The sequence below is a fragment of the Suncus etruscus genome, chromosome 10 (genome assembly GCF_024139225.1).
Source record: "Suncus etruscus isolate mSunEtr1 chromosome 10, mSunEtr1.pri.cur, whole genome shotgun sequence".
Taxonomy (NCBI): Eukaryota; Metazoa; Chordata; class Mammalia; order Eulipotyphla; family Soricidae; genus Suncus; species Suncus etruscus.
In genome coordinates, this window is record NC_064857.1 from 57,192,429 (window position 1) to 57,214,215 (window position 21,787).

General features: G+C 51.9%; 1 protein-coding gene across 2 annotated transcripts; it reads right to left on the minus strand.

Annotated features, from left to right (window-relative positions):
- Positions 1–1,944: 1,944 nt before the first annotated feature.
- On the minus strand, positions 1,945–21,214 carry CNDP1 (carnosine dipeptidase 1). 2 transcript variants are annotated; one of them, XM_049781763.1, is made up of 13 exons: positions 21,020–21,214; positions 12,938–13,072; positions 11,173–11,322; positions 10,476–10,638; positions 9,039–9,127; positions 7,047–7,247; positions 6,468–6,552; positions 5,794–5,954; positions 5,429–5,593; positions 4,697–4,838; positions 2,382–2,529; positions 2,190–2,292; positions 1,945–2,035 (listed from the first exon to the last, which is right to left on the minus strand). In XM_049781763.1, the coding sequence occupies exons 1-12, from the start codon at positions 21,044–21,046 to the stop codon at positions 2,223–2,225; spliced, it is 1,536 nt and encodes a 511-aa protein (XP_049637720.1). In that variant the 5' UTR covers positions 21,047–21,214; the 3' UTR covers positions 1,945–2,035; positions 2,190–2,222. The 2 variants fall into 2 exon arrangements, with proteins under 2 accessions (XP_049637720.1, XP_049637719.1); XM_049781762.1 differs by having other exon boundaries at positions 1,952–2,292.
- Between the last annotated feature and the right edge of the window lie 573 nt (positions 21,215–21,787).

Consider the following 21,787-nt stretch of genomic DNA (forward strand, 5'->3'; position numbering starts at 1 on the left):
CCCTGTGTCTCTCACACCAACTGCCCACCTCTGTGTTCCATTGTGTTTGTTTGTTCTCTCTGAGAACTGTGAGTGCACCTGAGGCAGCCCCCAGCTCAGCACAGTCCCTCTGCCCTCAGGTCACTGGGAACTCAACCCCAAAGGAGAGAACTGAGGAGACCCAACCTTGGTGTTCCCAGAGACCAGGAGTGTAGCCAAGATGTAGGCTCCCGGGGTAGCATGTAGGGCTTAAGGGACCCCACTCATCTCCCTCTAGTCTGGTGGAAGTTGCCAGATTAACAAGATGGCCCCCAATTCTCATCAGGAGTGAAGAGCAGAGACTCTTCACTGTGCAGTGAGTTGGGGACACTGAAGTTTGGTGGCTCCAGGGCTTCCTATAGGGCTAAAGAGTACAGTGGGGAGGGCGCTTGCATCCATAGCTTCCTAGAGGGTCCCAAGCCCACCAGGAATGATTCCTGAGTGCAGAGCCAGGAGGAACCCTGAGCATCTCTCAGTGTGGTGGTATTGGAGGGTGGAGGTAGGAAGGGAAAAATAAGAAAAACAACTTACATGACCTGTTATGGAGGAGGAGGGGTGGGGAAGGAAAGGAAGAGGAAGAAAAAGAAGGAAGAAAAGGAGAGAGGGAGGGAGGGAAGGAAGGAAGGGAGGGAGGGAGGGAGGGAGGGAGGGAAGCCTGTGGGTCAGCAGCATAGGTGCCCTAGGAAACACAGCAGCTTAGGCCCAGTGTCACAAGTTCCATGATGGCCCCAGTCTGACCCATTCTCCTGAGGGAGCCTCTCAAAGCCTATCTATGGGAAAGAGGCAGCATCTCCAAGGGCAGCCTACTTGGCCCATTTCGGTGACAATTCAGGGAAATCCGTGTCCTGCCCTCTATTGGAGTCCATGGTTTCCACTCTATGATAATTCCTCTTTGTTGGTGCTTGTCCCTCAAGGGCTGGAAGTACCTCTGGATCGGTCTCTTACCCCTGTCTGTTCTCTACCCAAGGGGTAGTCTTTCTCCTCCCAATAAATACCTCTTGTCTCAGAGAGAAGCTGCTTGAGTTTTCGTTTTCCACAACTAGTCTATCTGCCTGCTGGTATCTCTTGCTAGTGAGCAGAAAGCTGGTGGTGGAATTCTTCTGAACCTGTTTTATTTTCTTCAATCTTGTGTGGATTATTTCCTGTGTCGGCATTTGCTTCCAGAGCCGCGTTCCCCAATCCCTCAAGATTGGGCATGAGGCTCCTGCTTCAGTGACCCACCCCCCACTCCACCTTTCAGATCAGATGCAACACGATTTTAGACTGAGCATTAAAGATGCCCGAGACATGGGATGTGTTGTGCTTTATTGTCTGGACTAGTGAGAGAAACATTTTCAGTGCACAATGAATGTGATCTAAATGATGAATTAATAAGTCAGAATTGATCTGTTTACATCCTCAAACAAACAGGGGGATGACGTGTGTACGCGTTTCCAGTGTCAACAAATTGTACACAAGCAGCACTGTCACATCCAGTCAAGCCAGACAAGACAAGATGCTTCCAGGGAGAAGATGAGTGGGTGCAGTGCCTCTGGTGGGCAGATGTCAGGGCAGATCATTCTTGGTCTCCTACACATGTTATGAAAAGCTTTGGAGCAGTTTAGACGGAGTCACTGAGTGGGACCCCAACAATACAAGGCACACAAGGTGTGCGGGTGCCAGCAGCAGGCTGGAGGGAGAGGCTGGAGAGATGAGAACTAGTTGTGAGGCTGGGGGTGTGAGTTGGTAGCATCATACAAAAGGGAGAGGCCTTGGAATAAGCTGGAAATCCTGGGGGAGGAATATTGTGAACCAGGACCGTCTCCCTCACAAATTTTCCAAGAAGCAGGAAGAATAAAGGAAATACAGGGACAGATGTTCATGTGGTGGTAATTGCTCTGCCAAGGAGTTTCAGGAAATGATCTACCCTCTCACCGGGGTCAAGGCAGCACAAGCTTGCTGCTCCTGGCTCCTGAGCACTAGAGGACTCGAAAGCCAGACGGGGCAGTATTCACCCTGAGGATGTCTGCGGGCAGACCTGGCCAAGGAGATAATAGGAAAACTTGGGAAAATGGCATGATCACAACAGGCAAGATGCTGGGCCCTGCTGTCCTGTGACAGCCTCTCCTCACTGGAGCAACTCCCTCAGAGATTTTTCAAATGGGCAGAACTGGCATTTGCTGTGCATATACATGGGGTGGTTCTGCCCCGGGGATCACGTCCCATCAGGAATGCAGCTTGGCCAGCTCCAGGAAAAAGGCCGCAAAAAGCTTGGAGCCTTCAATGTAGTTCCACCTGCAGAGGAACCAAGGGTAGGTTAGCCCACCCCATGGGCTAGAGGCCTGGGAAGAGCCTGGGTGTGGGATACCTCAGGTTCCACCCACCTGTTGATTTTCTCGTTCTGGGAGTGCTCCCCGTCATCGGCCGCGCCCAGGGGAAGCATCATCACGCTCTTCTTTAGAAGGTCCTGGAATATCCTGGCGATGGGGATGGTGGACCCATCCCGGATCATGTCTGGTTCCATCCCAAACACTATAACAGGAGAGTGGGTCAGTGGGTCACGATTTTGGCCGCCACTTTCTCGTACCATTTCTGACCTGACAGGGCTCAGCAGGCCTCTGGGTCGCTGCCGTTTATGGTCCCTAGTGGCCAGCAAGATCAGGAGAAAGGTTGCTTTCTTGACAATTGCCTGTTTAAAGACCCTCTTGGGGGACAGAGCAGTAGTACAGTGGGGAAGGCGTTTGCCTGGCATGCGGCCAACCTGCGTTCGATCCTTGGCTTCCCACATGGTCTCCCAAGCCTGCCAGGAATGATTCCTGCACACAGAGCCAGGAGTAACCCTTGCGCACAGCCAGGTGTGGCCAAAAAGCAAATTAATTATTTAAAATTTTAAATTTAAATTATTTAAATTTATTTAATTATTTTTTAAAAAAACCTCTTGATAAAATGTTTCTTTTGGGACCCCAGAGATGACTCCACAGACCAAACCTATATGGGGGCCCTGGTTTGGCCCCCTCATATTATTCAGTGCTCTGAGTTCCCTTGGGAACAGCCCCAAGCACAGAGATGCTCCTTTAGTCCCAGTACCACAAAGAAAATGAAGGTAGCAGGAGAAGAGGAAGAGGAGGAGGAGGTGGAGAAGGAGGAAAGAAGAAAGGTATTTTCCTGATAGTTTCCGAAATGGAAGTGCTCCCAGATATTCCTTTCCTTCCCTTTCCTTCATGGTCACTCTGGAGCCCCCTGTAGTGGCTAGAAACTGACACTGTTCTGTTCTGGGAGATGCCAGAGCCCCCTGTGACATTCTGACACCCCAGAAGTGACAGCGGGGAGTGGATAGACACATTAAGTTTCTTGGCCCTTGTCATGGCTTCTCTGCCAGGATTTGACCCTTTGGAGGGAATCTGCACATTCAGCAATTTTCTGCACTTGACTGTGTCCTGGGCGAGACTTCTCTGCTCGTGGGAGACGATTCAACTGTCTGAGAGTGACAAACCTAGGGCTGAGTGTGAGTTCTGGGATCTTGGGGAACTGTGGGGCTGAGTGTGGGTTCAGAGGGCTCAGGGGGCCCCACCTAGGAGGGTCTCTCTCCATCAGCTGCCAACATGCACATAGCAGTGTGGACCCCTGAAGGAATCAGTGTTTACTCCAAGGGATCCTGGAAGGATTGGGGGGGGGGGCTCCCCTACAGAGCCACGGGTTTAGTCGTTTGCAGCCTGGAGTGCTCTGGCCATGGTGCTTTCTCCCAGCCTTGCCCCCTCGAGGACCGGTTCCAGCAGCAGGGGACATGTGGAACGTGACCCTTTTGGAGCACCTGAATCTGAGCAGGTGCGTGTGAGCCTGGGTTTGAGCCTGGCACCAGAATCCAGTGAATTCATTTAATTAAACAGGGGCATCAGCATCACGGAGAGAAAGCGCCAATTGTCTATACCAGGGTGCTTGTCTACACCAGGACCCCAACCCTGATTCCTAGAAGCATGTCTGAGACCTCAGAGAGGGTGACCCCAGAACTAGGCAGGGGGTTCTGGCCTGATAGACGCAGAGTTTACACTTTCCTCCCCACCTCACTGTGCTCTTTCTTCACAAGCCCACCTTTTCAGCACACATTTGGGGCTCTTACCTGAGGCTGGTTACCCTATAATACACTCCGTTCACCCCAAGACATGCCCCATTGTTTGTCATTTGGGATGTTTATTCTTAGGGTCACCCTGGGGTCTAAAAAGAGATACTCCTAATTTATTAGGCCACAGGACAATTGCAGATCTGGGGGCTGAGGAGGTGGCATGGGGCACAGAAGCCCTAAAAAACCCAAGCACAGAACTGTGAGCAGAGGGAGCAGAGGTCCACAGAACACAGCAAGCTGCAGACAGTGGGTTGGGGGTCAGTCCAGAGCAGGGGATGGCCCAGACTTGGGGGGTCAGTACAGACCAAACCCAGGGCCAGAAGAGACCTGGGTTCCAGCTCAGGTGCCTCCCGCATCATGGAGCTACCCTTTCCTTCTCCATAGCAGTCAGTCTGTCCACCCTCCTGCCCTGCCTCTCCTCCCCTGTGGCTCACGGAGCAGAGAGCAGTGTAAGTGGGGTTTGGGCATTCATGCTTCTGGCCCACTGGGGACCAGACCCAAGGAGCCCCGATTCATTGTCCCAGCCCAGCCCTGCTGCCCAGGACAGACCCGCATAGCCCAGTGCACCCTGTGTCCCACCTGTGCAAATGGCCCTTCTTGCGGCCAGGTACTGGCCATCCTGAACATCAGCAATCCACGGTGGCAGGCCCAGCACCATGGATACTGCCAGCTGGTTGGAGCTGTTCCTCTGGGAGAAGACTGACTCGAGGTGCTGTCTCACCTGCAGGCAGGCAGGCAGACCACTGTCCACACCAGGGCCATCTGACCCCGAGAGGACACGGCCATGCTCAGGTGACACACTTAGGGCAGGGAGGACCAGGAGAGTGGGGCAGCTGGGGAGGGCGAAGACAGAGACAGGGATGGGGGACAGTGACCATGATATGCTCTGGATAAACATGACCCCTGGCCATCCCTACATGTCTCCTCTGTCATCACTCTGAGAGTCCAGCTTCCTTGGAAATGTTGGGGAAGACCCAAGTTTTGGAAAGTTCTGGAAAGCGAGTCAGCCCCAGCTAAGAAACGTTCAGTAGCCCTGCAGTGGGAGGCTATGCTGAAGGACACTCCGATCTGTCCCTGCAACTGAGCTGAGCACAGGGGTGCAGACTGGAGTGTTTCTCCAACTCAACTTCCAGGAAGCTTTTGAGTCTGAGGACTCCACACAGTCCTTGACTCTCTTGGGGTAACCCCTCAGGTGCTGCAGGGGGAGGGTTTGATTCGTGTTCCTGACTGTCCAGGGCCCTCTGGGCAGAAAGAGGATGCCTGGCTTGGGTGGGGGACCATGCAGGAAAGGGGACCCCTCAGGACACGGACCTGCTTCTCCACCACCGACGCATCCATGTCAGGGACGAGCCGGATGGAGAACTTGCCAGTAACGCAGCCCGGGATGACGGTCTTGGTGCCCGGCTCATTGAAGGCGCCCTCCACACCATGGATGGAGAGAGCCGGGAGCCGCCACAGGTGCATCAGCAGGTCCTCCTGTGCCCCACAGTCCCAAATGACATCATCAGAGGGGTGAACCCGGGGAAAGTTATTAGCCCCCACTGTGGGGCTGTTGAGCCTGAGACAGTCTCAACCTGGGGACAGAGAACAAACCCCAAGCCAGGCTGCTTTGCCCTGCCTTGGGTTGCTCATAGGACTCTGTAACCCAGAACTCTGCTGACCCCATCCCAGCCAACCTTGGTGTCGAAGAGAAAGCGGCGCACACGGCTGCTATTACGATACTCCTCCAGGTCCAGCTCCACGGCCTCATACATCTGCTTCTCCTTCTCTGTCAGCGGGGCCACGTGCTCATAGATGCCGGGAACCAGGATGCGGCCTGATGAGTCCTGCAGGCTCCCTGGGATGTGGTACACAAGCTCAGGTGCGAGTGTCAGCGGCAGGCCCAACCCCAGCCTGAACCCTCCCACCAGGCATGAGAAGCACATGCCAATGGGTGCTGCTGTGATGCCCTGTTGGGTCACTTGGGCCCACATAAAGTCTCCCTATCCTGGAATAGGATCAGGTATCACAATCACACAACAGGCAAGTGTAACGGAGCTCACAGAGTCACACATTCAAAGCCCCTTTGTTTGTTATTTGGGGGCTATACCTTTGGTGCTCAGGGGTTACTCCTGGCTCTCTGCTCAAGTATGTGTCTGCCTATGTGAGCATTGTGAGCCTGTGTGTGAATGTATGGCATGTGCACTAAAGCAGGGATAGTGAGGCTGAGGGCTCATGAGAACCCCAGGAAGCCAGGGGTGGGTGCTGAGAAGGGCCTTTCTTCCATCCCTTCCTACCTAACCAGAGTAGGTCCTAGCCAGAGCAGACATTCCTGATCAGCAGGGCATGTGGCCCTGAGAGCAGTGCTCACCCAGGAGGGCCACCAGGTCAGCCATGGGCTCATGCAGGATGCCCCCGAAGGTTCCAGAGTGGAAGTCCTGGTCCCTGCACTTTACCTGGAACAACGGGGACAGAGTCACCCTGAGGACCTGTGATGAGTGTCCTAATGTTTCGACACTGCAGGGTCACATCATATTTCCATGGCTGTGGGGCCATGTGCACCCATGGGTTCAAAAGCACCTGTTTGGCCTTATGCGCTATGGGGTAGTCATGTGCATCTATGACATTATGGCTGCCCAAGAAGGAAAGCCCTGCCTGAGTGCACAGAGCAGCTCTGAGCAAGGACCACACTGATGGTCATCTCAGACTGCCCACCAGTCCCCCAAGAATCCCTCACCTTCTTCCTCCTTCAGTGACTTCCTGGAAACTTGCTCCCAGCAGTCAGGCTACCTACCAATCTGTTTCTGGGGCCTGGAACTCACCAGAGGGCTTGTGAGTCCCCCCCAAAATGCACATGCCACAGACTCCCAGAACTTCCAGGTCCCAGCACTCCATGTCCCCTGGGAGGGGATGACCCTCTGCCTCCCAACACCCCATGCCCGCCCAGCACCTCCACTGTGAAGTAGCTGTTCCCTCGTGAGCCGTAGGTCAGTGCTGGCTTGGTCCGGCTCAACCACAGGTTGTCAGAGATGACGATGTAGTCTACACTGGCGAAGAAGCCAAGACGCTCCCGCTGCACCACCTCCTCCAGGGCCACGGAGCCAGCCTCCTCCATCCCCTCCAGGACGAACTTGACATTTATGGGGAGATCCTGAAAGAGCAAGAAAGCTCAGAGCGGTCACCAGGACAAGACTGGAGCCATGGCCAGCAGCATGTTTGCCCAGCCTGGATGTCCTTTTGGTGGGAATCGACCATGCCCACATCTGCATCCACATCTGCATCCATATCCACATCATCCTCCACATCATCCTCCACATCTGCATCCACATCCTAATCCACATTCTCATCCTAATCCACATCTACATCAATATCCGCATCCACATCTGCATCATCATCCACATCTGCATCCACATCTGCATCTACATCTGCATCCACATCCACATCTGCATCCACATTCATCTGCATCCACATCTGCATCCACTCCACATCTGCATTCTTATTTACATCTGCATCCACATTCACATCTGCATCCACATTTGCATCCATATCTGCAACTACAACTGCATGCAAATTCACATCTGCATCCTCATTCACATCTGCATCCACATTTGCATGCACATCCATTCCACATATGCATCCACATCTGCATGCACATCCACATCCACATCTGCATCCACATCCTCATCTGCATCCACATCCACATCCTAATCCACATCTGCATCCACATCCACATTTACATCCACATCCACATCCGCATCCACTCACAGCTCAGGGTCTGGAACTCAATTTGTGCAGAAGTCAAGTGTGTGGGCAGTAAAGACATTCCAAGAAAATGAACACTGCACCAAGGCGAGGCCCCTTCTCCCCAGAAGGAATTTCTCCAGAAAGGTTACCAGGGCCGAATCTCTTTTCATACTCGTCATCATGAACATGATAAATGAGCATGCTCGCACTGACAGGCCATCACCATGTACAAGCCTGCACAGGAATTGGATTTCATGGATCTGCTATTTTTCAGCCCAGAGTCGAACCTGTCTTTTAACATAATCATGGGCTTTGATCTGGCAGCCAATGCAACTTGAGTTGTTTTTCTCTCGGCAATGTCAGGGCACCAAAGCGCCCCTTGAAAATCTGTACAATATGCTTTCCCCTCCTTTTTGGTTTTGCTCTGCTGTGTCTTTGAGGCTTGTCAACTGGAGCCTGGGAGAGGCAGGTGATGAGAAACAGTATTATAGAGCCAGCAATGTGCACCTCTGTGAAGAAAGAACCAGAAGCCCAGAGACCAGTGTGGGGCTGGATGGCTGGAGGAAGGACCCAAGGGAGTCTAGGATTGTCCACAGACATTTGGACATAAGACCCTGTTCAACTGTCCCACTGTCTTGCAGAAGTCTTGGGAAGCTGACACAAGACTCTGAATCCCATTAGTGACCTTACCTAGCTGACAAGTGGCTGCACACCGGAGGAATGGATTTTGCAAACTGCAATTAGTAAAATATCAACAAGTAGTTGGTAGAATGGGTGGAAGATGCCCCTCAGAGGTGCTACCTGGCTGCTTCTCCAAAACCTTTATTTTCAGCCCAATAAAGATGATTTCCCATCTGACTGAGAAGGACTCAGTCAGACCAAAGTGGCCCACAGTGTCGACCAGGTGACTTGCCAAGTAGCAAGTAATTTTTAAAGTGTTCTATTTGTCATTATGTGAAAAGAAGATGAAAAATACACAAGCAAAAATAAATATCAAAAAATGATGAGTGGTGAGATTGTACTGTCCATCTCCATAGACTGGTAAGGACATGAAGGGCATGACTGGTGGAAATGCTGGAGCACACTGGATGATTCAAACCACGAGGCCTTTATTATCTTTCTCATCATCAGAACCTCATCCTGACCACCACCATCATCAACAGGTCCTCATCACCCTCCCCCCACTATGGTCACTTACCTGGCCCAGGGCCCCAAAAGCACCCACGGCATTGATCCAGGCTAGAACCGGGCCTTTGTTATCTGTGGCTCCACGTCCATACAGCTTTCCTTTAAGAATGGGGGTGCTGTTAGAAAGAGGGGCCAACTTTTCCAAGCTGAGTAAGTGTAAATTTGGGCTTAATCTTTGGACCAGTGCCTCCTATTTTGGGGGACAAAGTCTCCTACTTTGGAGACACAGAGGGGCCAGGCCGTGGGAGAGGCAGCTATTTTGGGTGATCACAGGACCTGATGGATTTTTTGTGTTTTTTTTTGTGTTTTTTTTTTTTTTGTTTGTTTGTTTTTGGTTTTTGGGCCACACCCAGCGGTGCTCAGGGGTTACTCCTGGCTGTCTGCTCAGAAATCGCTCCTGGCAGGCACAGGGGACCATATGGGACGCCGGGATTCGAACCAACCACCTTTGGTCCTGGATAGCCACTGTGCTATCTCTCCAGCCCCAGTTTGTTTTTTTTTTTAATTAAACATTTTTTGTTTTGTTGTGGGTCACAACCAGAAATGCTCAGGGGTTACTGGAACCTGGATGCAAAGCAAGCTCCCCCATACAAGCTGTGTTCTCTCTGGCCCCCAGGTCTCAGCTTTCTTTTTTGTTGTTTTTTTTTGTTTTTGTCACACCCAGCAGCACTCAGGGGTTACTCATGGCACTGTGCTCAGAAATCGCTCCTGGCAGGAACGGGGGACCATATGGGATGCCAGGTTCAAACTAACATTCTTCTGGGTCGGCCTCTTGCAAGGCAAACACCCTATCGCTGTGCTCTCTCTCTGGCCCTAATAGTTGTATCATTCCTCAGGTTTTTTTTACTATTCTATATATTAATATAATGTAATGTTATATATTATATATAATTTATTACATATAATTATATATTGTATATATAAATATATATGTTATATGTTCATATAGTTTTTATATATACCTGCTAGGCACCTTTATTTTGGGGGTTTTGGGGGCTCATAACCCAGTGGCACTCAGGGGTTACTCCTGGCTCTGGGCTCAGAAATCGCTCCAGGCAGTCTCAGGGAACCCTAAGGGATGTCGGGAATCAGCCACATGTAAGGCAAATGCCCTAACATGTAAGGCAAAACTTCTGTGCTGTTGCTTCGGCCCCATGGGCATCTTTGATAAGTTCTCAAACCTTCCCAAGCCTCACTCTCCTCTCCTATAAAGTAGGGGAATCTTGGGGTACACTAGGAGACCTCCTGGGTTCCAAGGTTCAATGCCATGGAACAAACCTCAGTTTTGAGATCCACCACCCATGAGTATCTACATGACCCTTTCTTCCTCTCTTTCTGTGAAACACGATTGGATCTGGTGGATTTATGCTTGGCCTGAGAAAGAGCCAAAATGTGACAGGCAGGGCAGGGCTGGGCTGGGCACAGAGGTCATGAGTGCGTCACTGACCATCCACCTCGGTGAGCATGTAGGGGTCCGAGAACCACCCATCCTCACGCCGGGCTGGCTGCACGTCCAGGTGTCCATAGAAGCACACGGTGGGTTTCTTGGGGTCAGTCCCCAGCTCCGCCAGGATGATAGGTGGTATTGAGAGGTGCTGACCGTCTGGCAGCTGCAGTCACACAAGTTGAAAAGGGGGTGAGAAGCTGGAGCCATAGCACTATGGAAAGGGCGTTTGCTTTGTATGCGGCTAACCCAAGTTCAATCCCCAGCATCCCACAGAGTCCCCGAGCCTGCCAGGAGTGATTTTTGAGTGCAGAGCCAGGAGTAACTCCTGAGCTCTGCAGGGTATGGCCCAAAAACCAAAACCAAAAACGGGGGTGAATTCTGAGAGATTCCAGATATCCTGCTAATGTGACAGAATACACTGGGCAAAGCAAACTCCTTTTGTCTACATCTCTGCCTAGCAGTCTAGAGTCTGCTCCACCATTGGAGATATCTGAATTTCAATCAAAAGTGAATTCAAACAAAGGAGCTCCCTCAGACACCCCAACCCCCAGACACAACTTCTCTGTTCAGCCCAACATGACCCAAGCGTATCACTTGTAGGGGGCCACGTCCATGCATCATGCAGAGGATAAGGGCCCCCCGAATACCCAATCCCTCTCCTTATCCCCAAGAGGCCTGCCTGGGTCCCAGGACACACCTGCTGAGAGCCTGTGTCCACCAGCTCCACACGGGCACCGAGGCCCCTCAGGTGCTCTGCCGCCAGCTCCATCATCCGGGCTAGCTCCTGCCGCAGCCGGGCCACGGGCTGCACGGAGTCGCTCTCCACGGCCACCCAGTCCCGAAGGGTCTGTAGCAGAGACAGGCTGAGCAGGTGAGGCCGGTGCCAGGACCGTGGCACCCGGATCCCTGGTTGTCACAGAGGGTCAGGGCAGGGGCAGGCCAGTAAGGGTGATGGGTTGGAGTCACAGGCTGTCTCCAGCCCTCTTCACGGGTCGCCTCTGTCTTCTGGATGGGTCACTAAGGCTATCGCTGGGTCTGAGGTTCTGGGGGAACTTGACTCTGGGGTGCATCAACACCCGGCCTCAACTCCAGGGAGCTCATGGCCATGTGGTGCAGCCTCTATGCTGAGAATTTGGGGTTCACTGAGCTTGGATTGGGGAGCTCACAGGCAGGAAGAGGAAGCTGCACCCTGACTCTAAAGGGATTCATGACACCTCCACCCATGTCCCACCCCACCCTACCTCTGGCTCTGTCTTTAGTGGCTACTATGAGGGTGGGGGGGGAGTGACAAGCTGTTCCTGATGAAGCCACATACAGGGTGTCCACAGGCTGCCACCAGGACACGCCAGGCTGAACTCAGACCCTCAAACCCACCCTGGAGAGTGCAACACTGTGACACTGAACATGCACACATGGTTACAGGAAACACTGATAAACATGGAACCAGGGAACATACACACAAGGGAACATACAGACATGTTGTTTGTATAGGAATGTTGTTTGGGAATTGGGGAACATACATGCATGCTTGGGAACCAGGAACAAGACATACATGGAACACATTACATGGAGAGCAGGGGAACATATGCACATGTGGAACCATCAAACACACATGTAAAATTGGGACTCAAACATGGGCCACAAACACGTGGAACCATGGAACTCACACACCTTTGGAACACATGCACATATGGAACTGGGACAGACACACAGAACACACACTTGATGTCCGGTGTGTGCCGTATCTGTCCCCATCCCAGCTGTCATCTAGGGCTCACTCCAGAGCAATGTTCATGACCTCGGGAGATGTCAAGCCTATTTAAGGGTTCCCGGGCAGATGCTGCAGATGCCCAGCCCAGCGCTTCTGACAGGACACACTTTCTTGTTCATACTTGTTTGTACTGTTTGGTCTGGGGCCACAGCTGCTCCTGTCAAGGGGTCCTCCTGGTGGCTGGGACAGGGACAGACACATTTCCAGCTCTTGACCTAAGCCCATAGTGACAAAGCCTTGTCCCTGAAGGGCACTTTCTGGACCAAAGGCTCTTTCAGAGGAGGAACCGCTGTTGTGTGTGTTTGTGTGTGTTTGTGTGTGTATGTGTGTGTGAGATGATGTGTGTGATGGTGTGTGCAAGTGTGTGATATATGTGTGTGAATATGTCTGATGGTGTGTGTGCATGCATGTGGTGTGTGTGAGTTTATGTGTATCGTATGTGTGTGTGTGTGTGTGTGTGTGTGTCCTCCCAAACCTAACAAGACTTGTTGCTTCCTTCCACTTGAGCCCTGGACCTTATACTGTATTTAATGTGTTTATCAGTGATGCTCTCAGCTCTGTGCTCAGGGACCAGGTGGCAGTAGGGACTGAGCACAGCAGAGCACAAGCCAGAAGCTAAGTCCCCTCCCCGCCTCCTTCTGGGCACCCAGAGGGAACCACACGGGCAGGTGAGAATAGCCCGGCTGCCTACCTGCACCAGCTCATCCTGGTGTTGGTCCAGGTACTCACTGACCAGCCCCAGCAGTCCGGACATTGGGGAAGGTGGGGACGGTGGGGACAGCATGTGACCATCCAGCAGCAGCAGCAGGGTCAGGAGGGAGGCTGCCTGTAGGGGTGGCAGAGAGAACCCTGAACCCCCAGCTGGTGCACCGCAGGGAGTTCCCGTAAGACTGAGGGAGGCTCAACCATTTTTGCCTGGCTCTCCCAGGCTCTGGGCTCTCTGAGTGTGGGTGTCAGGCCCAGCAGGGCTTGGGAGTCCCTCCTGGCGGCACTCAGGGACCATATAGTGCCGGGCCATCCTGGGAGCTAGTCAGAGAGTTTGCACAGGTCCCATGGCAGGTCGTCGAGCTCAGCCATACATAAACAACAAATAAACAGCATGTTGGGTCCTGTGGGGTCATTGTCTGTGAGGTCATCGGGAGATGCCAACAGCAGTGACCCTGATTAGGAAGGATATGGGACTGTCAGATCCCTATTCTCTGCAGCATCTTTCCAGAGGCCCCAGACTCCGACTCCTTAAACAGAGGAAAGAAGGAGAAAGTATGAACTGAGTTGGGAGAAAAATCACCCAAAGGCCCACAGTCTTCCTGACATGCTGCCGCCTCACACCAGGCTTTCCTGTCTGTCCCTTACTCACTCAGCCTCATCCCCTTGATGACATGATTCTCACTCCTTCCCTCAGGGATGCCATCCCTTCTCCCTCTAGACTCCCCTCATCCATCACTGCTTCCTCTTCTCTCCCCTCTCCCTCATCCCCTCAGCTCTCCTTCGTCACCTTCTACTTGAGGAGACCTGCCACCAGGAGGCGCAAGTGCTCCACCTGCTCCTGGGAATGTCCTGGAAACCCACCTGCCACCCTCCATCTGCCCCAGGCAGAGCTCCACAGGGCGAGGCACTGAGAATCATTTCCAAATCCACCCCTGGGTTCTGAGGATGCACACAGGGAACCTAAACCTCACACTACTTTGTCATTTCCGCAGAAGTACTTCAAGACACTTAAAGTCTGGCTTGATGAGGAAGCACAGCACCCCTGGGGGGCCTGGGAGGAGGCAGCAGTGGGGACCCTCCTCTTGGCTTCTCTCCTGGCCTCCTTCCTGCAGGGTCCAGCACAGGTGCCTCTCCAGGGCCACGAGGTTGCAGCAAAGTCTTGCAAGGGGTATATTTCTTGCAAGGCCCAAGAAGGTGCCTATGAGACAGCACCTCAGCCTGGTGCCCAGCTCCTCTAGCTGGCTCTCAATGAGGGGAAAAGGTAAGAGATGTCAGGGTTTCTGCATATAACCCACCTGTGGTCCATCCTTGGCACCAAGGGTCCCAGAGTATTTTACTAACCAGGTAAAAAATGGATCCCTGCGGCCCAAGCAGCACCCGAGGAAACAGATAAAATGGATCTCATCAAGGATAACTTTTGGGCGCCAGAGCAATGGCACAGAGGGAGAGCGTTTGCTTTTCCCAGGTTTGATCCATAAGGTCCCCTTTACCCACCAGGAGTAAGGCCTGAGTGCCACCAGGTGTGGCCAAAAAAACAAGTAAAATAAAATAAAATAAAATAAATCAACTCTTGGACCTCATCAAGAATAAACTTTGCTTTTGAATGACATTTAAGACAATGGAAATAAAAAAACCCATGGGAGAGAGAAAATGTGCAGATTACCCACCCCAATTTTCCTCACCTGCTCATAAATCTACAATAAAGGACAAATATTCTCATTCAGGGTCAAAGAGATAGCATGAGGTAGGGCGTTTGCCTTGCATGCCTAAGGACAGTGGTTTGAATCCCGGCATCCCATATGGTCCCCCAGCCTGCTAGGAGTGATTTCTGAGTGTAAGCCAGGAGTAACTCCTGAGCGCTGAAGGGTGTGACCCAAAAACAAAAACAAACAAACAAACAAACAAAATTCTCATTCAGACATGGGCAAAGGGAGTGGAATAGACAGTTGTAAAAATAAGTAAATCAATTAATTAAAAGGGGTCAGAGTAATAGCACAGCAGGGAAGCCCTTGCCCTTGCCCATAGCTGACCCAGTTTTGATCTCTGGCATTCCGTGTGGTACCTAAGCACCATCAGGAGTGATTCCTGAGTGAAAAGACTGGAATAAGCCCTGATCACTGCTGGGTGTGACACAACAACAAGGTGATCAGTGCTTCTCTCCCAAGTCAGCAGGACTTCTGAGGCCTTCCATATCCCCTATAGCACCCCAACAGGAAAACCAGAGCTGGACACATGTGGAGAGTTCAGAGACTGCCCCGGGTGGCTGTGCCCACCTGTGCCCACCTTTCTCTTCCCCAAAGCTCAGGGTCCTGCAGTTCAGACCAGAAGCACTGGAGTCCAGCCCCCGGCGTCCCAGGCACACAGCCAGCCCTGCTCAGCCACCCTCTCTCTTTCACCATCTAATCCCTCTGAGTGCAACAGACTGGTCTATCTGGATCCCTGGGTCACAGGATCCCTAAGCACCATCGGGAGTGATCCCCAATCACTGAGTTTGGAGAAGGTAAAGGAGCAAGAACAAAACCTGCATCTTGTAACTATGCGAGACAAGTGGGTCCCTCTGAGGCCCTGAAGCCTGCTCTGTTCACCCTGTGGGCATATGCCCAGTCACATCTCTCTGGGGCAGCCTAGGGTCGCTGCCTGCTTGCTCCCAGCCTCGGGGACAGGCTCTGTGCTCTCTGGCCCTGGTCTCAAGTCCCCCCAGTCCCTTCCTTTTCTGTGCAAGCATCACTGTGACCCCAACACGGATCAGGGCAGAGCCAGTCTGCAGATTTATTGGGCTCCCACCTAAGTGAGTTCTCGGGCCTCCCATCTCCCAGGAACTCAGTGCACTTCCCAGGCAGGCCCTGGCAGCCTGGCTGGGGCCTCTGAAGTTTGAGTCAGAATTCCTGGCGCCCCTCCACTCCAAGCCCATCCCAGGAAGAAAGGGTCCAGGACCTTCAGTCTTAAGGCCTAAACAGTGCCTGTGCCCCACTCAGCCAGCGGGGGCCTGCACATGGCCAAAGGCTATTCAGCTACTGACGCCTCCATGCCCTACAGGAAGCAGTGGCTTCCCTTTGTGTAGCCTGCTCTGGGAGCCCCAAGTTCTGCTGCCGCTGCAGTTTCTGCCCAAGAATCCAGGCTGTTCCGTCTGCCTCCCCTGCTGTAGGGCCACAGGCATTTCTGCCACCTCCCAGAGCCTCTTACCCTGCACCAGAGTCCACGGAGGGGTCTGAATGTCCAAGCCCAAGAACACGCTTTACTGGGTGCTGCTGGGCTCAGATGCCTGACAGCACCTCCCGGGGCACTGACCAACTGCCCCAGGAAAGGACTTCCTGGAGGAGGGTGGGCGTGTCTGGCCCTGGGCACAGGGCAGAGGCTAGTGCCCCGAGGCCTGATCTGCCCTTTCTCCAGCATCTCCTATTTGGGTCTGGGTACTTCACTCTGGCCGGGCAGTGCAACTTGCCCACTGCAGGTCCAGGGCTGGGCACCCAGGAGGATATAGCAGGGGGCTCTGAGTGGATGAAAAGCAGGCAAATGTGTGCAAGTGTGTGTGAATGGACACAGGTGTGTGCAAATTAGGCAGGCATGACCATGCAAGTGTGTGTAGGTGTGTGTGTAATTGTGTGTGATTATGCATGACTGTACATGAGTGTTTGCAGGTGAGCTCGTGAATGTATATATATGACGATGATGGATGCCTGTTGTTTGAGATTTTTTTTTGGGTATCATAATTACATATGATTGTGTGCATGTGAATGTATATAAATATGTGAATCTATGTACATTATATGTGATTGTGTGTATTTGGTTCTGTGATGTGTGTGGATGTGGATGTGCATATATGTCTGTGAGCTGTGTGTGAGTGTATTGCATGAGTGTTCCTGTGTGTGAGTGAATATGTGTGTGGGATGAGCATGCAGGTGTAAATGTGTGTGTGTAGGGTCACACTGAGCCCCCCCCAAAAAACAGGCACCACCCAGGCCAAGCCCAGCAAGCAGCAATTACTTGCTCTGTATTAAATGTCTGCTTGGAAAGTCTCCCAAACCCGTTTGGTCACTTGAAACCCGAGTTGCAAAGTGAAAACATGACTGGCTCTTTGAGACCAGTGGCATATGTGAGTTCCCAGGGCTTCTGCTCTGTCTTCTCTTCCTGGAAAGACAAAGGCATTTGCAGCTGCTCCTGGGTCTGGCTTTGCTGCATTTGAGGGTAGAAGGTCTCAGGGCTCTATGAGCCCATGGGCCACCACTGTCCCCAGAGCAGAGATCTGGGATGGGACAGATTTATGAGGCAGCAGGCTTCAGTGGCTGTGGGGTCTCAACTGCAGATAGGAGTGGAACTACCAGGATTGATTCATATCAACCTGAAGTGAATCTTTGAATGTATAGGGACAATACACGAGAGGGGAAAGAAAACCCAGGAAGCGCTTTGTTGAGGCAAAAGAACAGTCTTGTCTACTTTAGAGATGACTTATAGGTTGTTTCAAGAAATTCTAAAGGGAACCAAGAGGGAAAAATGGTTCTAAAAAGTAGATGAAAGAGAGAAAATGTGACAAAGAGACAGTTTATGCTTCATGGTAAAGCAAGTTCAAGTTGACTATATTCTAGAGGTGTTTCTAATCGCACTGCGCAAAACTTCTAACCAGAATTTAAGTCTTGAACTTAAATTGGGCAAAGATTTTTTTTGGGTATCATTGTCAAAAATTTTTGTTTAACTGTTTCTAAAAGACAATTCTGTGTCTGATCCACTCATTTTTTTTTTTTTGGTTTTTCGGACCACACCCGTTTGATGCTCAGGGGTCACTCCTGGCTAAGTGCTCAGAAATTGCCCCTGGCTTGGGGGGACCACATGGGATGTCAGGGGATCGAACCTTGGCTAGCGCTTGCAAGGCAGACACCTTACCTCTAGCGCCACCTCACCGACCCTGTGATCCACTCTTAATTACAGAAGCAGACCAAATTTTCTCAATATTAAAATATTCAAATAATGTTTTAATGTATTTAATAATAATAGTCCAAGTAAAATTCTTAATGAAGACTTTTTGACCTGGAACAATATTATGATTTTTTTCCAGTGGGTCTCTGAGAAATCCCAGGGGTCCGCCCTCCTAAATTGAGTGCTATTTAATTAACTCAGCTCATTTGAGGTATTAAATTTAGGAAGAAGCATTTCTAGAAAAGTGAGGGCTCATGTCCTCTGAGTTTGGGAGCATAGTTTGGGGTGTATTTCAAATATTGTATAAAATTCCAAATAGTTTGTCTTTACTTTACCTAAAATCAGTTATCTGTGGTTTTCAAATATTGTTTGCCTTAGAACTAGTCGAATTTGTCTAATGAGTCTGGGTTAAAAAGACTTTAACAATTATTACTGGGTCACATTGTACTGGGTTCAGGAATCACTCCTGGCAGGCTTGGGAGACCATATAGGATTCTGGGGATTGAATCTGGGTCATGTGCAGGGCAGGGCCTCCCCATTGCACTATTGCTCTGGCTCCAAGTGAACCAGATTCTAGAATGTTCTTGTCCATCCTCCCACAAAGCTGTCCCTGCGTGTTTCATGGTTTGCTGTTTATGATTCTCTAGATTCTTCTTGAAAAATGTGTCTGATGAGCTCTGGGATGTGGTCTGAGAAGCTACCACAGCCTGTCCAGGAGCAAACAGACAGGCCCAGCTCTGGGGTAGGTGAGGCCTGGATTTGCTTGGCATGTGCTGCTTCTAGATTGGTTTTCAGATCTAAAGGAACCTTGTTTTTTTGTTTTGTTTTGTTTTTTGTTTTTGTTTTTTTTGCAAAGGGTGGTTTGGGGCCACCCCCAGTGGTGTTCTGGCTCTTTGCTATGCTGGGAGACCATATGGGATACCGGGGATTGGTATCCAACCCAGGCAGCTGTGTGTAAACAAATGCCTTCTTTTCTGTTGGAGTAGTCAGTATTTCCCTAAATTGGCAAGGTGTATCAGACTTAACCCCTATGGCTCTTCTTTTATATATCAGAAGACCTCTGGATAGGCTCTCTATTCCAATCTGTTCTCCAGCCAAGGTTTTGGTCCTTTCTTCCCAATACAGACTTTCCTTGTAGTGGAAAGGACACCTGACCTGTGGTTCATCTCTCTAGCCTAGTTTGGATTATTTCCTGGGGCTGCCCTGCTCTAGACCTGCTTCCCTTTTCCTTTCAGCATTGGGGCATGAGAATTTATCTATACCCTCTGTACTATTGCTCCAGCCACAAAGTTTTTTCAAGTGATTAAAACATTTATAATAGCCTTATAAATCATGTTTTGGGGGAGGAGCATTGCACCACACCTGGCAATACTCAGCTGACTCCTCAGGGATCTATCCTGGAGGTGCTCTGGGGACCATATGGGGTGCTGGGGAAGGAACCTGGGTTCACCCTGTGACAGGCTGGTGCCCTCCCCGCAATGGCATTTCTGCCCTTGATCAATTATCTACTTAGAAATAGAACTCAAGGGGCCGGGAAGGTGGCGCTAGAGATAAGGTGTCTGCCTTGTAAGCGCTAGCCAAGGAACGGACCGGTTCGATCCCCCGGCGTCCCATATGGTCCCCCCAAGCCAGGGGCAATTTCTGAGCACTTAGCCAGGAGTAACCCCTGAGCGTCAAACGGGTGTAGCCCAAAAACCAAAAATAAATAAATAAAGAAAGAAAGAAATAGAACTCAAAGTATTTGGTTTTCTCCCCACCTGACCCTCTTGGGTCTGTGCCCCCAATATTATTCCATATGTTCCTTGTGATGAGGTCAGGTTCATCGTGCTTGAGCTCAACAAGCCTGTCCTCTGCTAATGTGACAGAAAACACTGGGCAAAGCAAACTCCTTTTGTCCTGAGTTCCAAGAACGTGCCTCCTACTCTCAGGATGAAATGTGAGGACCTGAGGGGGAGTCACCTTCTGTGGATACTAGTAAGTGGCCGAGGTCTCTGGAGGGATGCCAGATCTCCATCAGGGCCTGCAGGAACCAAAAGGTACATCGGGGATCCCCAGGGGGACCCCAGTCCACAGACTGCAGGAGCAGCATGTGTGGTCACAGCCCAGGAAAGCACAGGGCCAGGCATTCACACCCTGCTCCCCATTTCCTGCCCCATATACACCCAGAGGGAGCCAGTGTCGGGCCTGCCCTGCTGGCCCTTGTCTGACTTACAGCAGCTCATGGACCTTTGGACTGACGGGACCTGAGATCTGACCAGAGACCCAACTGCTTCCAGTGTCCTGAACCCTTGGAACATCCCTGCTTCAGGCCCTCCATGGTTTTCTCCCCCTTTTGCCAATGTATTACCGCATAGCTGCTGACCTGTATCTCCCGGGCATTTGTTCATGCAAGTGTTTGTGCCATGTGCATGTGTGAATGCATGTTTGCATGTGTGGGGAGTCAGCCCAGTACTTCTCCACACGAGCCACACCCACCCAGTTTTCACCTTTCTTCATGCATGCAGGTGAGGCGGCTGTTACCTCAGAACACCCCTGAGACATGCTGAGGCCTTGGCTGGGTCCCCTGCAAAGGCTCTGGGTGGTGTCTCCCCACCTACCTTTCTCCCAGGAAAGGGCTTCCAAGCTGCCCTGAAGTGCTGTGTGGAGGTTTGTCCTATTGTGGCTCATAAAGCTGGATTCACTTGACCCCACAGCAACGTCCCAGGGCAGTGTGGAGGGCATGGAGTTGGGGGCTGACGTGGGTCAGGGGGATACCACAGGGCCACTGGGCTGAGGGGAGACTCTTAGAATTGAGGACTAAGGGTCCCGGAACCACTTCAGCTATATTTTCCTGGAACTGATGCCTGGGGAGCACAAGCTGGTGGTGATGGCGGTGGGAGGGCCCGGAGATGGGGAGCACAGTGTGAGGGAGCCTCAAATAGGTTGCGGAGTGCTAGGCAGTGTGGTGTCTCCTGCCACACCACTCTCTCCACCCTGTGAAGGTTCTTTGGACTGGGCTTAAAGGCACAAGGCCAGGTCCACACAGGGTCTGAGCAGCAGGTGTGGAAGAGCCCAAGCCCCAGCAGAGTCATTGTCCAAAGGGCCTGTCCAGGGCTGCAGTGGCTGTTGCCCAAGCACTGCCCCCCTACTCCTCGGCTCCTGTTCACTCACTCACCCTTCGTCCCAGTGCGGGGTCCATCATGCCAGAGCAGCGTTGCCTCAACAGTCCCCGAGCTCAACAGCCGAGTGCCAGGTCACTCTGGGTCTGGGCAAGCCCGCCTGTGCCCCTTCTAGGCTACACAGGCCAGACAGTGGCCCTTTCATGGGGACACAAAGACGCTCAAACAGACAGTGCGGCTCCAAGCACGGATGGGGAAGCGTGACCGGAAGTCAGTGGAGGCAGCTAGGGTAGCTGGGTCACCGGACCATGTCTGGGCAGGGTTCTCCTGGCCAGGGGGCCCAAGTTCCCTAAGGAGGCAGCTGAGAAGGGCAGAAGGCCAAGGGGCACCTGCCACCTGAACTCTGGGTAGATGTGGCCCCTGACCTTGGTTCTGTGCAATGAGGACAGACATGGACAGATACTAGGACAGTCTCCTGCAGTGGGGTAAGTGCTTCCACAGTGATGCCAATGCTCCACTGCCAGCAGCACAGGAAACTCTGGAAGTATAGGTCCAGAACATTCTCTCAGTCCCCACTCATAAAATGCAAGGTCTGACCCTTCAGTTCCCTCTCGGCTGAGCCTAAGGTGCCCCAGCTCTGCCCTTCCTGGGAGCAAGCAGGTGAACTGAGGTAACCCCAGGACCAGGTCTCAAGGAAGGTCTTTGCTGAAGCACCAGGAACAGAGTCTCAAGCCCAGAGAGAAGGATCCAGAATATTTGCTAGGGACTCAGTGGAGGAGGGGTGGGGGACGGAGAGAGTGATTCTGGGGAGCAAGAACAGGGCA

What these genes read in the sequence shown, in the direction of transcription:
- CNDP1 (XM_049781763.1), bottom strand. Translation starts at nt 21,046, where the DNA reads ATGATGGACCCCGCACTGGGACGAAGG. An exon ending in ACCCCGCACTGGGACGAAGG is followed by an intron (nt 13,073 to 21,019) that starts GTGAGTGAGTGA and finishes CCACCCCTACAG; the next exon opens with GCAGCCTCCCTCCTGACCCT. An exon ending in CATGCTCACCGAGGTGGATG is followed by an intron (nt 9,128 to 10,475) that starts GTCAGTGACGCA and finishes CCATTCTTAAAG; the next exon opens with GAAAGCTGTATGGACGTGGA.